Source organism: Xyrauchen texanus, chromosome 16 (assembly GCF_025860055.1).
Source record: "Xyrauchen texanus isolate HMW12.3.18 chromosome 16, RBS_HiC_50CHRs, whole genome shotgun sequence".
Taxonomy (NCBI): Eukaryota; Metazoa; Chordata; class Actinopteri; order Cypriniformes; family Catostomidae; genus Xyrauchen; species Xyrauchen texanus.
Genome location: NC_068291.1, coordinates 15,345,662 through 15,362,239, shown reverse-complemented (window position 1 = coordinate 15,362,239; position 16,578 = coordinate 15,345,662). Strand labels below are relative to the sequence as shown.

The window sequence follows — 16,578 nt, the reverse complement described above, 5'->3', positions numbered from 1 at the left end:
TATAGTCATGTCATTCAAAGTGATCCTTAAAGTGTAATTCAGAAAAAAAAGGTGTTTGTTCGATAGTTCTTGTTAATGCACCCATGCATTTATGGTTCCTCTGTTTACTTATGCTGGATCAGCAGTAAGTGAAAGCAGCATTATGTTGTAGAGGGGAAGCCTGCATTACCCTTATTAGCCCAGGCTGTCTGTAGCTCGTAAATATGGGCGCCTGTCTTGATGGGTATTGATCTCTTTGTGAAAGAACACCTAATCCATTGGCTTATGTTGCTCTTTAAAATGCATTCTCTACTGAAAGAATAGAGTAGTGAAGAAAAGCCATGTCTTCACATGTTCATGATATATGCTTCTGCCATACACATTATTCTGCACTGGAGACTTACCAGTAAATTGCCAATGTGTTTGTGTGTACATGTCTTTAGGCACAGCAAGAATGTAGACAAAGCCAAGGAAGTCTCAGGGAAACTCAAAGACAACAGGGAACTTCAGCACTTCCTTCAAAACACCCAAGATGTGAGCAATGCTTTACCTAACTCTCAGTTGTGCTCCCAATATATTTTGAATGTTCCTTGAGAGCTTTTCTCATTCATTGATCATTTACTTCTCTCTCACACAGCTTACACTGTGGATAAATGAGAAGATGCTGACTGCACAGGATACATCATATGATGAGGCTCGAAACCTACATAGCAAGTGGCAAAAACACCAGGCCTTCATGGCAGAACTTGCATCCAACAAGGATTGGCTTCATAACATTGATCAGGTATATACTGTAGCAGATTTATGTGTACTGCATAACATGTATCAATTGTGAATTCCTACAATTCTCAGAAATGGCAGTCTCTGTGTTAAAATGATCAGAAATGTCAGAATGTTTACTTTAATCCTTGATCATATATTTAGGAGGGACAAGAACTGATGGAATCCAAGCCTGAGTGTGAGCCTATTGTAATGGACCGTCTTGCTAATCTTCATGAACTGTGGGATAAACTGGAGAGCACCACACAGGAGAAGGCTCGTCTGCTGTTTGACGCAAACCGCTCAGAGTTGTTTGACCAAAGCTTGACTGACCTGAAGAAATGGTTGGCTGATCTGCAGCAGCACCTCCATGGTGATGTGGATGAAGAAGTGAAGGATCTTACCAGTGCCAACATCCTGCTGAAGAAACATCAGGTATAAAACGTGTTGATTTGTCACTGTTGTGATGCCACTGTTAATTTGTCAGGAAATTTTTGATTACTTGGATTGAAGCTAACCAAGATTTGTGCTTGTAATATTGTTTAAATCTGTTCTAAACTGCCCTAGATGACAGACAATCAAGTTCGGGATCGTGCACGTGAGCTCGAGAAGCTTCAGGAAGCTGTACAGCAGCATGCCTCTCTTAGAGAGGACCGACCTGAGCTTGAGGCAGAGCAGCAAACTCTTCAGAGGGAATTCCAGAAGCTCCTCACACCTCTTGCCCAACGCAGGGGCAAATTGGAGGCTGCTAAGGCTGTGCACCAGTTCTTTAGAGACCTTGCAGATGAGATAGTATGTACATGAATACAGCACACATAAACTGCAGCTTTTCTGAATGGCATGATTTCTTTTCATAGTGCACTCTTGAAGAATATTTTCTTTGTTCACTTCAGCTCTGGGTTAATGAGAGGTTACCAATGGCAATGGCAGAGGATCATGGCAACAATCTTCAGAGTGTTCAGCTTCTACTTAAGAAGAACCAGGTGAGTGTTCAATTTTTCCCCTCACTTCTACAGTTCAGTCCTAATCATGTGATCAGTTCCAATCCTCCAATGCAGTAGAGCTCAACTTTAATGGAAATCATATGACCATATTTACCATGCTCCCTCACACCTCTCTGATGTTAAACATACATATTCTGTATAGTCACTACAAAAGGAGATTGACGGTCACCAGCCACGCATTGATGAAGTGCTAGAGCGTGGCCAGCGAATGGTAGTGGCAGCGGAAGGCAGTCCAGAGGCAGAGAGCATGTCAGATGAGATGAGGAAACTCCAAAACATATGGGGAAAACTGCAGAATGAGATGGCCAAACGGAGAGCTCGGCTGAATGGCTCCAATGAGGCTCAGCAGTATTACAATGATGCAGATGAGGCTGAAGCCTGGATCGGGGAACAAGAACTCTACATGATTGCTGATGAGAAGGCCAAGGTGAGACTGCAACAGAATACAAGAGCCTACAGAACAATAGTATGACTGGTTTAATAAATATATAAAGTATCTGTAATTCTGCAAGCATTGTGGGATAATTATACACTGTCTTAAGACATCTTTACTCTGCCAAGTTAAGGCAACTCTATGCCGGCTCTAAATTCTGGCTCTGGCATGGCTTTGTAAAAATCGTAATTGCTACAACAGAGCTGCTGTTCACGAAAATCAATGTTGGAGCTTGTTATACATTGTTTCCAATGATTATGATTCCTGTGCAAGTATTTTTATGTACTGTCTCTTTGTAAACACATTTTCAAGATATATTTTGCCATTTTTGTGCAACTTTTGCGGTGTCAAGATGCCCTAAGTTTAGAAGAAACGGGGTTAGGTAAGCACTTGGTTTAAAGGCATACTTTACCCCAAAAATTAAAATTTTGTCATCATTTACTCACTGCCTAGCATTCTGAGGTTGAGTAAATAATCACAGAATTTGTATTTTTGGTTGAACTATCCCTTTAAGTAAGTACACAGGTTTTTTTGTTGTCACTTTATTGTCTCTGGAATATTATCCCTATGTATATATCTCTCTGGCTTGTAGGATGAGCAGAGTGCTATGATCATGCTGAAGCGCCACCTGCTCCTGAAGCAGACCGTGGATGACTATGCACAGTCCATCCAGCAGTTGTCAGACCGTGCTCAGACGATGCTGGCTGAAGATCACCCAGAGGGGTATGTTGGACTGACTACATGTTTTACTGGTAGATAACACTATAGATAACTCTTTACACACAGTGTTCTAAAGCACCTCAGTGGCTTTGTATTTACTTTTTTCATTCAGCTGAGTAACAAATGAGGAAAAATGCAAGCAATTTATCATAAAGGTGTGGTCACATTACATTTTGCACAGCAAAATTGAATATTAGTAGTGTATATTGAGCGTGTTTGAAACCAGCAAAACACTAATTGACAAGCAGCCTCTTATTAATGCTGCACTTTAAACTCTGGGAGAGTGAAGTTAAAAAGAAACTTGCCACTAAAATGATATCCTCGTCCACTGTCAATATTCAGTGTAGCTGTGTACAAAGCACCACCCATCCAAAGGTCAACAACCAAGACAAACCAAGCAACTTCCTATTGATCAACGTGGCAAATTCACCTATCCATTGCATGAAATTCACAATTGCACAGATTCCCAATGAGATGACTGTATTTCACCTGCGGAATTTCGCCGTGCAAAGGTAAATGTGACCATGCCTTAAAGGAGGCAACTGAATTTTAGTGTAAACCAGCATAGTACAAAACTAGAGAAAACCTCACACCCATGCATATTACAAAAATCTATAACAAAGAGTTATCTTTGGTGTGTGAAGTGAGGCCATCATCCGAAGGCAAGGGCAAGTAGATAAGCAGTATGCTGGGCTGAAGGAGCTGGCAGAGGACCGCAAAAAGAAGCTGGACCACATATTCCATCATTTCCTGCTGAGCCGTGAAGTGGAGGAGCTTGAGCATTGGATTGCAGAGCGTGACGTGGTGGCCTCTTCACAAGAAATGGGCCAAGACCTTGACCATGTGATGGTAAAGACCAACACACCCATTCATATAATCATATTTACTACCTCTCACACAAAGTATGTCTTGTGATGTATAATGCTAGACCTTGTCATTACATTAACATTTATGAACATTTTAGATTCTGCGAGATAAGTTCCGGGAGTTTGCACGGGAAACAGGGACAGTGGGTCAGGAATGTGTAGATGCTGTGAATCGGATCATAGATGAGCTGATCGAAGCAGGCCACAGTGAGGCGGCGACCATGGCAGAGTGGAAGGATGGAGTCAATGAGAGCTGGGCAGATTTGTTAGAGCTCATCGACACCCGGGCTCAGCTTCTCACAACCTCCTATGACCTTCTAAAGTGAGTATAGGAGAACAAGTTGGATGTTTCACTAAAGGCGGCATGCTGAGTCGGAAAAGTAGATCAATCTTGTTTGAAAAAAATTATTATGTTGCTGGGCCGGGCTCTTGTGGTCTCGTGAAGTGACCAGTGAGCTTCTTTTGCTGAGCGACTGTCAAGACCTCATGCTGATCTTAATATTTTCATTAGCGATCACATTTCATTAGCACATTATCACAAGCCAATTGTTATCCATAGTGTTTCTGTCACCAAGCGTTTTTACTGGGGTTCTCCTACACTAAAATGACTAATAAAATCAGAAAGCTGAGACAGAACTGTCTATTTTTGTTGAACATAAATCCTTTACACACTGAAAGCTGCATTTGGACATACATGTTATATGGCAAGCCTTGAGGGGAGAAATACACAATCACACACATTCACAAGGTTAAGGTACTCCATGAATTGCATCCTAAATCACTCTGTTACATTTGTTAATGTTCTCACGGTAGTCCTGTTGTTATTTCGTCAAGTTCCACGTGACAGGGATTCAGAGAGAGAGAGTCATGGGGAGTCGGTATGTCTCAGACTGAAAAGTGCAAGATCTTCGCAAAAAGTCTGTGTGACACCCATGGCCAATATCGTATTAATCCTACTAATTTACTGTATCTGGTACAAAAACAAGCCAATGTAACAAGATTATGATCATTGTTTTACAACATCTTCAACTGAGAGTGATGTGTTATGGCACATAGGCAATTGTTATATAGTACTAAACACCAATTAATGTTCTGTGAACTTTCTTAGGTATTTTTATGATGGGAAGGAGCTGGTTGCTCATATCCACGAAAAGAAGAATGAGCTTCCTGATGATCTGGGAGAGGACTTCAGCAAGGCAGAGTCATTCCACCGCATGCATGCTGCATTTGAGAGGGACATCAGCTCCCTAGGCAAACAGGTATGGCAAACAATACATTACACAAACAAGTTGTCCTCATTATAATTTTTATGTTTTGGATTTTTTTGTGGCTATCTATTTGTATCATTTTGTGAATATTTATCAGCCACTGGCAAGCATACTACATATAAAGAAAATGTCAATGTTGCATCTTGACAAGTGAAGGATGTTTTAAACAGGTCCTATATCTCTCTTCTTGCAGGTGAAACAGTTCCAGGAGACTGCAACTCGACTGCACGCCCAATATGCAGGAGATCAGGCCACTGCCATTAAGGAAACTGAAAAAGAGGTGGTGGAGGCTTGGAAGGGTCTGTTGGATGCTTGTGAGGGCAGAAGGAAGCGGCTAGAGGATACAGCTGACAAATTCCGCTTCTTCACCATGGTGAGAGACCTGATGGCCTGGATGGAGAGCATCATTCAGCAGATAGAGACCCAGGAAAAGCCAAGGTAATGAAAAGTTTTCCTTGCGGTCATCAAAGTAGAGGTCAATTGTTGGTGTCTTTGTTGATGTTCTGAACTATTTGTGAAGGTTTTCTTTTGTTTTTCTCTAAAGAGATGTGTCCTCAGTGGAGCTCCTGATGAAATATCACCAAGGAATTCGAGCAGAGATTGAGACACGGGGGCCAATGTTTAATCAGTGTGTGGAGCTGGGATGTGCTCTCCTGGAACGCAAGCACAAGGACTCTGCAGAGGTGAGTTCACCCAGGTGTTTGTATGGTGAAGATAACTGGTGTCCGTTGGGTGTGTGTAGGTATAATATATATACTCCATTCCCCACAGATCAAGGAAAAGTGGATGCAACTAATAGAGAAAAGGAAAGAGATGATGCTCAAGTGGGATGACAGACGGGAATGGCTAAGACTTTGTAAGTTCACAGGCATGAACAAACACACACAAACACAATTATTAAATACTGAACAATATACACTAGTGCTAGTGTACACTACATATGCTCATGACTATATCTCCTTCTAGTGTTAGAGGTATGTCAGTTTGCTCGGGATGCATCTGTGGCAGAGGCCTGGCTAATAGCCCAGGAGCCATACGTGGCCAGCAGGGATCTGGGAGAGACAGTGGACGAGGTCGAAAAACTTCTCAAGAGGCATGAGGCCTTTGAGAAATCCACTGCTACATGGGAGGAGCGTTTCTCAGCACTGGAACGTCTCACAACAGTATGTGTGTCATGTTTGTGCATTTGTTTGTGTTGTAAAGCTGGGCATGATGTATGTAGTAATTAGTGCTTGATATGACAAACATCACACTATAGCTCTTACTTTAGGATTTGATCAAACCCCTAACCTTAATATTAAAGTTCGCTGTGTACCTTGTCCCACACCATTGCTATTACTTTTCTAAGTGCTTTGACATATCACTTTCGCTTGGTGGACGGTAAAACAAGTGGGGAAAAAATTTAGACTAAACTGAAGGAGGGATCCAAGTTGTATAGGGACTACCAGAATGCCCAAGAAACCACCTAGTAATACCTTAGCAATCACCCAGAAAACCCAAGCAACCACATAGCAATGCCTTGGCAACCATCCTAACATGACAGTAGTGAGTTTTGCAAGGGCAAAGACCATTTAAAATCTAGTTACTGACTATCATTTCTAATGTGTTTTAGTTGGAGCTCTTGCAAATTCGAAAGCAACAACAGGACATGCAACAGTACAGACAAGAGGGGGAGAAAGAAAGCAGGTAAATGCACAAACTGTGGAACTACACACTTCATACTCTGTTATTTAAAACCCAGGTTTAACCTTTTAACTCTGTCTGCCAGGAGAGAAGACACAGGCTTTGTGGAGGATTCCTCACAACTCTACACCATAGAAGAGCAGTCTCTGGTCAGTTTAGAGCATTTTTTTATGAGCATCTCTCCACCACCTTTCTTTTCATTATACTATTTCTTCTGTGAATGCAAATACAGCACATATTACATGTTACATATTTGGTATTTAAATGTAAAGATTTGTCTGGTTTTGTCCTTTAATTTTGTTCTAATTTTGGTTTTTAGTCTGGTATGGAAGTAATAGAGCCTAGTTCTGGCAGAGGTGATGGCACAGCAGGGGACTCCACTGTTCCACTTGTCTCAGAAATACAGGAAAGTGGCTCACTAGAGCTGGACCCCTCCACATCCATTCAAGTTACCAGAGAGACAGAAAAGGCAGTCACTCTTCCCACTGAATCTTCACAAGCTCAGCCAGTCCTGCTGGAGGGAACTCTAGGCCGCAAACATGAGATGGAGGGACCTAATAAGAAGGCATCCAATAGGTAAGCGGAAGATTTTTCTCTCCAGGAAATGTATACAAATGTTAGACTTGCTTTTGGATCTAATTAAACTTAAAAGTGAAGTGTAAATTTTTTCAAATGTTACAATTATTTCTGCTTTCCCAGCTTAATATGCAGGGACAATTTAAGTAATCCATTGATAGGTTGATTCCCAGAAAAGTGTTAACTCTGCTCTTTGTTTGAGCATCCCAGCCATCCCAACATAGCATCACTGGCTCAACCAATGGTGTGAGTTGGGGACAGGACAAAGTTTTTTTTTTTTACTAATGGAAGATGGGGGGAGTGATCGGGAAAATTATTTGTAAACAGACATTTGTTTTTTATTCCATTTGGTGGTGCTAGTGGCACCGAAATGACAAACCTCACCTCACTCTTTTTTGTTGATTGGGTACAGTGCTTAATGCTACATTTTCAATCACAAAAAAGTAACATTTTATTGAACATAAACATTTTCATCCTCTCATGTCTTGTCCCAGGTCCTGGAACAACCTTTACTGTGTGCTCAAACCAGGACAGCTCTCTGCCTACAAGGATGCTAAGAGCTTTAGTCATAGTGTGACTTACCACGGTGAGGAACCCTTGACCCTCACCGATGCTACATGCGAGGTGTTGACCAACTACAAGAAAAAGAAGCAGGTGTTCAAGCTTAGGTAAGGATCTTAGTCTTTAATTTCAATTAAATTAACAAAGTGACTATTTGCACCAGGTGTCAATAGACTCTGAAACACAGTGCGGCTATTTGCACCTCAATAGTCTAGTGGAAACATAGAAATTTAAGACAACCTGCATTGTAAACATTGCTGTAGTTGCGTGTTGCATAATGCCGGTTGCTTTTATTCTTTCTGTACAGGTATCCCAGGTCTGATTTCACCTTTTCCCCTACTCTTTTTACAATTTTGTTTCCTTTTTCCACTCTTAATATATTCTTTATAACTACTTTTAATAATAAATTAATATAAAAGGTAGTTTTACTATAGTAATATTGTCATAACCATGTTTTTGTTTTGGCAAAAATAATAGTTTATATCACAGTGTTTTTACAGTTTATGGTGTTGTTAATATAGTAAATATGTGGTTACTATGACTTTACTACCAAATATGATGGTTACTGTTCTAAAATCATGGTTAGTTTTTCTAAAGGAAGGTTAGGGATAGGTTTAGAGGTAGGTGCAGTTGTCAGTGGGACCAGGGCCGTTTCTAGTTCCCCACCGGGGGCAGCAATGGTGATCTTGCCTAGGGCGCCAGAATGGTTTGAATCAACCCTGTGTGGGACTCTAAATAAACACAAAAAGTAAGCTGTAGTGATGCCCCTATACTGTATGTAAATATTTAAATAGGGGTGCTAATAGCATCTACCAATATTTGTACCAGAGTTGGGGTGCAAATACTATTTGCTGCTTTTTGCACTTGAGTGTAAATAGTATCTGCTTTAAATCCATATAAAAATGTGTTATCCTATGCTCACGCTCATTCTTTTTCTGTTTTACTCTCAGACTTGGAGATGGAAGTGAGTATCTGTTCCAGTGTAAAGATGAGGTGAGTTGTTGAATGCTTCTTTCAACCTATTCCCAATTAGTAAATGGAGATTTTCAAAAAACACCCTTAATGATTGTATATGTGGTTTTCCCTCTTTCTCCAAAGGAGGAGCTTCAGAACTGGACTCAGGCTATAGAGCAGGCAGCACAACCGGTGACAGAGGAACCAGTTGCAGGGCCATCAGGAGTGAAGGCACAAAGCCTACCCCCACCTTCTACTTCCACTACTCTAGAGGTCCCCTCTACCAAGAAGGACAAGGAGAAAAGGTTTAGTTTGTTCACTAAGAAGAAATAAAAAGAGCCCAAAACAATTCAGGAAACCAAAACAGGGTGAAGAAACCCTGGACAGAATGTGAAGCAGGTGAAACAATCACAAAAGGAACAGATTTATAACACCAATGATTTCTTTTTTTCTTTTTCTTTTTTATATTATATACATTTTTAAGGATTTAGCTATATAAAATGTAGATTACACTGCTGCCTGTATCTAAGCTAAAAAAGTGTTGCTGAAGTCCACACGTATTGCTATTTATTTTGTGTTGTGCTTTTCCCTATTCTGGACTTACAAATCAAATTCACTCTACATACAAATAAAAGCTACGGAATCTGTTTAAATTTAACCAAAAAGTATTTGTAAGAACAACTTTTTTCTTTATTTTTTAATGTGTTGAGCTTCTTCTAGACATGCTTTGGTAGTTTGACTATAAAATATGCATAGTTTTGTTAATCTGCCTTATTCCTTTAAAATGGTTGCAAATGTAATACTGTGCCCTTTGCATTGGAACTTATTTAATTTCCATAGTGTTAGACAATGGGGAGGCATTTATTTTTTTAAGGTGTTTGGTCATAAGGAGCTATTGCAATAAGGGTGTTTGGCACTGTACACTATGGCATTAACATGTACTATATGCATGTTATACTGTGTGGTTTTAGACTGTCCTAAGTGTTTTAAAACCTATTTCCATAAAGCCAACTGAAATATTAATACTAATATTATATTAATATGTGAAAATATTAATACTAATATATTAATACTACTATTATGAAGTAAAGGAAAGTCAAAAAATTAGATTAGAGCAGTACATACCCCCACACCCCCCTCAGCTATGTTTTATATATATTTTTTTAAAGCATGAATGATATATATGATATATCAGATATGTTTATTTAATATGGTGCTATATGATTACAATACAGAGTTGTATTCTCTCATTACTCAAGTTTCCCAGTATGGCTGTTTCAGGCCTAAATCAGATCATGAATACCCTTATACTAGGAAAGGAAACCCTTTAGAAAGATACTAAAATTTAAATCCTTACTGCAAAATATACAGCCTGGTCAGTGCCATCCAAAGAAAACTCTGGTGGCCAGTGTAACTGCTGAATGTTTGAGCACATGGAAATGGCAGGGGGAAAGGAAGTTTAAGGTATTTTACATTGTAAAAAAAAAACTTAACTTGCAATAAGTAATCACTCATAATCCTGACTCATATTTTATTTATAAATAGATGTCACAGATGTTTCTGAAAGGTTGTTACAAAACAATTATTTTTTGTTAATACATTGCCTAATCTAAACTGGCTTGAATTTAAGTGCCCTCTTACAGTATCAAAGTCTTAGTTTCCCCTCAGTATTACATATTCATGTTTAAATGTAAATCCATACTGTTGCTGCCAAGCACTGCAAGCTAAAAAATATTTCATCATATTCTAAACAATAGCCAAACAATTACTTAAAATATCATCTCACTGTTAGATTTTTCAATGGCTGTGACAAAGAACAAGTTTACAGAGTCAGTTATAATGGTCAATGTGGTGCTTTATTAAAGGTCTAATTCACCCAATTCTCCCATCACTCACCCTCATGCCATCCCAGATGTGAATGACTTTCATTCATCTGCTAAACACTAATGAAGATTATTCGCTGAATATCTCAGCTCTGTAGGTCCATACAATGCAAGTGAATGGTGACCAAAACTTTAAAGCTCCAAAAATTAGATAAAGGCAGCATAAGTAATCCATATGACTCCATTGGTTTAATCAATTTCTTCTTCATTTCTAATCAGTTTTGGGTGAGAACAGTTTATATAAATTTTTTACTGTACATCTGCCATTGCAATCTTTAGGCATGATCATGATTTCAAGCTCTATTACACTTCCTAGAGCTTGATGCATACGCGCAGCGCTAGATAGTGTTGGACGTGTAATTGAGCTTGAAACATGATCGCCAATGAGACTGCAGATAGCAAGATTTAAAGTGAAAAAGGAGTTAAATTTTGGTCTGCCTAAAACCAATTGAATATCTTCAGAAGACAAGGATTAAACCACTGGAGTCTCATGGATTACTGTTATGCTATGTTTATGTGGTTTTTGGTCTCCATTCTCTAGCTCTGACCAACAGAGCTGAGATATTGTCCTAAAAATCTTTGTTTGTGTTTTGCACAAGAAAGTAAGTCATTCACATCAGGGATGTCATGAGTGAGTAAATGATGAATTTTCATTTTTGTGTGAACTATTCTTTTAAGGTCATGGGGGTTTTTGTTGTCCACTATGCGTATAACCTGGACCTGCGGATCCCAGTTCTGTCACTTTAAACACACTGCAGTCTAGAACTACCTTTCAACTTATATTTCCACATTATCCATTTCTTTTCTCCTTTTATATCTGTATTTTCAATGCAAAATCACATGTAATAATTTGAAGGAAATGTCTGAATCATTTTGACACTTTGAAATAAACTCTCTGTTTGCAGTAACTTTTGCCCCTTGTCTTTTTAAGGATTTAATCTTTACTGAAGTGTGCATGGATGACTGACACTACTTGCCACTAAAACCCAATTAAGAAAAGTGATTTTGTTTTACTAATTGGTGTGTAAACCTAAAATTGGCTCATCTACTAAAAGTGAGTACAAAAACAGCAATGATATGATCAGGTGAAGGCACTGCTGACTAAGTGGGAGAATGTAGAAAGAACATAAGTGTATCTTAGTTCATGAAGTTCATGGACTAAATATGTTAAACTATTTACTACTGCAATTTAACAATACGTTTGTAATGTGATCTTAGTTCATGGGCAAAGGAGTTAGGAGACAACAAAGCAGGTTCAAGGTCAGTAATTTACTTTGCACTTTGAGGCATACACATGACGGTAACCATCGTTATAAATGTAAATGTAATCAAAACGTAACACACTCTCAGACACTCTGGCTGTTGTGCTTTCTGGACACTCTCTCTCCCACTCTGGGTGCCTTTTGGTCTCCCTCTGCATCACTAAATCGAGAGACAGGTGTTAGGGATAATTGTGAACCAGGTGACGAGGCTTACTGCTCTCTCTCTCCCGCAGACTGACACATGACCACGCCCCCCATGCCAAAATATAATTTTATATATGTAAAATATATTTATTTTTATAAAATATTATAAAGCATTCTTGCATGGACAGGGCAGTCGTAACACACTACACTCAAAACAAACTGTTATAATTTTGTCTCTTATTGCTGAAAATGTTGGAACAAGTCATTTTAAAAGGTACACGGTACACTTCTTTGGAAATTATCAACTTTGAGCAAATAAGTTAAAAGGTGAGTGTTTGAATAACATCAAGATTTAAAATGTTCGGGGGGTCGTGTGGCATCATGCGAGGGTCAGAATTGTGAACGGCGAACTTGTGTCTTTTAATACTTATGTCATAAACCGGTGAGATTCGATACAATATGATTCTTGACTGTTCTAGGAAGACAAAATGTCAAAATCATCGGGCTCTGGAGACATTAAAAGTCACTTACGTGCTCAAGCTGATACCACTGACAGGGCCGCAGACCAGGGATGGTGCTGCGGAAGATATTCAGCATCAACTGTCGAGCATGTCGGTGATGCTGGTGAATGTCGTTGGTGACTTGGTGGATCTTGCTGTAATACGTCGATCGATCACTGCCAAGGAGACGAAATTCACTGAGATGGTTACAAGAGTGTCGGATGCTGAGAAACGATTATCTGGAGTCAGAGGTGAGGGAGATAGCTGCTAACCTGCTAGCGACCAAGACGGACTTAGAATGCGTTTGGGAAAAGTTGGAAGATTTCGAGAATCATAGCCGCCGAAACAACGTACGAATTGTTGGAATTCCTGACAACGAAGAAGGCAGAGATATGGTGAAATTTCTTTATGGGCTCTTCCCGAGTCTGCTCACCAGGAAATCGAGCAAGCTCACAGAGTTTTGGCTCAGAGATCCGCTGAGGGAGACAGGCCCCGTTTAATTCTGGCCAAATTTCTGAGATCATCCTCGAGGAGTAAAGGAAGGCTTTCTTGGAAGAACCACAACATTTTCTTGTTCCCAGACTTATGAATTTGACAAGAGAGAAATGTGATCGATTCAAGGAATGCAAGAAACTCTTACATCAACGGAAGGCCGCTTTTGCACGGATTTTCCCAGACAAATTAAGGATGGCTGCAAAATATTTACATGCCCACAGCAAGCAATGTCCTTCATAAAGTCAATGGAATGAGTAGGTCATTGCGTGATTCTTTCTATGACTCACTGAACATTCACTTGACTGTCTGAGGAAACTGAGTGCCTTTGTTTCTTTTTGTGCTGGTTCTACCTAGCGGCTGGAGTTTGTTTTATAGATTATTTTCTGTTGTATAATTCTGTCTCACAAAATGTGTATAGAAGCACCAGACTTGAGATGTCGCGGGGGCTCTCGTAGGCGTACGTGGACTGTTTGAGTTTAGAGGGATGGACGCTGGTTGGCATTGTCGTGCGCGGGGTTAATGCAAATGTTTTTCTTTTTTCTGTTTGTTTGGTTCTGGGGAAAGTTCGGGGTTTGATTGCTGCACTAATGCTGGAAGGTATTTTTAAAAGATGATTTTGTTAATTTGTTCGTAAGCTTTCTTGAAGAAGCACTAATCATATTTCTTACATTTAAGAAAATAAATAACCATCCTTCTTTTTATGGGGTGCCCTAACCCATTCACATTCCTCATGCTGAGAGACAGTCCACTCATATTAAAATTTGACATTTTGACATTTGAGAAAAAATATATTGTGTAAAAAATGTAATTATAACAAACACATCTAAATGACATTCACTAAATTAAAGGAAAAAAATTAAAGGATTTTTATTGTTTAATTAATTAAAAAGTACACAGCAAAAAATCCTACTTGAGAAGCAACATAAAAGATAGTTAGACTTGCTTTACGAGAATGTATCTTAAATATAAGTGTATTTTGATAAGTGTACAGACAAATGCCAGTTTCGATGAATTAATCTTAGATGAAAATGTTATGAGTCCTAAAATTAGGAGTGACACGCCCATAATTTTTAAGAGTTGCTTCTAAATTCCCAAGTTAGGAGCTACTTTTAGCCTTAAGATTTTTTGTGGATACAGGCCCAGGTGGGGTTTATTCGGGGCCACAGCTGTTCTGATAACATTAGGCATTTCATTAATATCATGATCAGACTCCGGTCGCTGCCATCTCACTTGACGCAAAAAAGGCGAATGTGATATGGTATATGGTAGAATGGGGTTATCTTTTTAAGGTTTTGGAAATATACAGGTTCGGGAATACTTTTATTGGATGGTACCGCTTGGTAGCAGTGGTACAAACAAATGGATTAATGTCAGATTATTTAACTCTGGAGAGGAGCACCCAGCAGTGTTGCCCTCTTTCCCCATTATTGTTCTGTCTTGCCCTGGAATCATTAGCAGCTGTGATAAGAAAGGAGGATGATTTTTCATGGGTGGTGGGAGGAATGGTGCATAAACGTTTGCTTTACGCAGATATTTTATTATTCATCACTGACCCCAATAGACCTATGCCTTGCCTCCACAGAATTATTAATTCCTTTTCCAAGAGTCAATTGGTCTAAATCCGATGCTTTAGTTCTGACAGCGTACTGCCCAGTAAAAGGTTTTCATCTGAACTTCAACTTTTCTCAAGAGACTATGGGAGAAAGATTTAAACTTTGTATTGGAAGATGGAGGGTGGGCTAGGATTCTAAAAAACGTCAAGTCTGCATCTAGAGATGCAAGGGTGCGTCTGATGTAATTTTGAGATTTTGCATCGATTCTATTGGACCCCCTCCAGATTGTATAGGCTTGGTCTAAAAGACACACCCACCTGCTGTCGATGCCAATTGGAGGATGGAGATTTAACACATGTTTTCTGGTCTTGTCCAAGGATTCAGGAGTTTTGGTTGAGAGTCCAGAATATTTTGTGCGAGGTCAAGTTCTGTTCTGTCCCAGACTTTGTGTTTTGGGTGATGGGGCAGTTATTGATATAGCCGATGGGTATGTAAAGAGGTGGGTCCTCCGACGGATAATTCTGAGGGGATGGAAATCATCGGGCGCTCCCTCTTTTTATGAATGGTGCACCGAATAGGGCAAGGTAGCATCATTTGAGGAGATGTCGTATAGATTGCTTGGCAGTTCGGTTGCATATGACAGGAAATGGGGCAGGTTTTTAGCCTTTTTGAAGGGTGCTCAGTGACGGGCTGTGGAGATATATATATATATATATATTCTTAAGTGTTTCCACTTGTCTGTATCTTTTGTTTGTATGTGGCTACTTTCATTTTGTGTCAGACCACTGGATGTTTGTAGAGTTGGGTGGTATATCCATGGCGAGGGATATATCATTTTATAAATTGATTCAGTGTGTGTATGTTCTGTTTGTGTAATCCTGTTTTTCTAATCAATAAAAATGTTAAATATATATATATATATATATATATAAAATGATCTGTAAAACCGACATGTGTCTATTATAACAGACCATTCTAAAGCATCATTTAATTATGTGCAGCTCTACAATGGACCCCCTGAGCCTGGAGGTGCACCACAGGGCCCACTGAGCTCAGAGGCAGAGCTGCACCACTTGTCCCACTGAGCCCAACATTGGAGCTTCACCAAAAGGCCCAGATGCTGGAAATTCTTGTAAGACAAATGTCTAATTAATCTCTATTGCCGTTTATTTGATCTCTATTTTATCTTATTTGATTTGTGAAAATGGCTTCACAGTTTTGTTTTTTTTTGGTTTTACTGTGTATTTTGCTAAATTTCTCTGAATCTCTGGGCATGAGACGAGCTCTTCTGTCACAGGACAAATCTTAGTCTAATAAACTAGAATTCTGACATAGCTCAATTTTGACAAAATGTTTAATCATAACTACATTCCTGGCTTCATATATCCTTTCACTTTTAAGTATATACTTAAAAATCGAGGTCTGCTCATCTTCAGCAAGGCAACACCGTCAACCAAATGATATTCCCAATAAGATATGAACATATATGAACAGTTAATACTAAAAAAAGATTTGCCCTACACAAAGTAGGATGTGTTACACGCAAACCACTCAGAGATCACTCATATCTCTTATCTTGAACTGCCAGTTAATATCTTCAGCAACATCAACTACGTAACACACCATTAAACATACCATGAAGGAAGTAGTTCGTCGAAACAGAAAATTTATAAAATGTAGGTGGGTACTTGACAGAGATATGTGTATGCGGATGTATATTTACAAAGCCAGAACTGACAATCAATGCTTTTTAATCTACAAAAACGTACGTTACCTGCTGAGGGTGCCATTGAGCTGCACGCTTTAGGTCAGGTTGTCCCGACAACAACTTCGTCTGTTGGTTACGTCATTTTGAATGCAGCCCGCCACCCAGTACTCTGCTATTGGTCGGTTTTCTGTCCACCCCTCAGTGTAGACGCGCAGCTGATTGGCTGTTAG

General features: G+C 39.4%; 1 protein-coding gene across 2 annotated transcripts in view; it reads left to right on the top strand.

The window, feature by feature from the left end:
• The window catches only part of LOC127656910 (spectrin beta chain, erythrocytic-like), a 35,161-nt gene extending 23,575 nt beyond the window's left edge, over positions 1-11,586 (top strand). For both annotated transcript variants that reach the window (XM_052145451.1, XM_052145450.1), the window contains exons 18-37: positions 423-513; positions 617-763; positions 904-1,173; positions 1,306-1,530; positions 1,632-1,721; positions 1,885-2,169; positions 2,768-2,898; positions 3,540-3,744; positions 3,860-4,083; positions 4,870-5,020; positions 5,223-5,467; positions 5,574-5,712; positions 5,801-5,885; positions 5,996-6,192; positions 6,642-6,715; positions 6,798-6,861; positions 7,032-7,288; positions 7,783-7,956; positions 8,800-8,842; positions 8,948-11,586. In XM_052145451.1, coding sequence (XP_052001411.1) covers positions 423-513; positions 617-763; positions 904-1,173; positions 1,306-1,530; positions 1,632-1,721; positions 1,885-2,169; positions 2,768-2,898; positions 3,540-3,744; positions 3,860-4,083; positions 4,870-5,020; positions 5,223-5,467; positions 5,574-5,712; positions 5,801-5,885; positions 5,996-6,192; positions 6,642-6,715; positions 6,798-6,861; positions 7,032-7,288; positions 7,783-7,956; positions 8,800-8,842; positions 8,948-9,136 — 3,286 coding nt within the window. In that variant the 3' untranslated portion in view covers positions 9,137-11,586. The remainder of the gene's footprint in view (positions 1-422; positions 514-616; positions 764-903; positions 1,174-1,305; positions 1,531-1,631; positions 1,722-1,884; positions 2,170-2,767; positions 2,899-3,539; positions 3,745-3,859; positions 4,084-4,869; positions 5,021-5,222; positions 5,468-5,573; positions 5,713-5,800; positions 5,886-5,995; positions 6,193-6,641; positions 6,716-6,797; positions 6,862-7,031; positions 7,289-7,782; positions 7,957-8,799; positions 8,843-8,947) is intronic.
• The last annotated feature ends 4,992 nt before the right edge of the window (positions 11,587-16,578 follow it).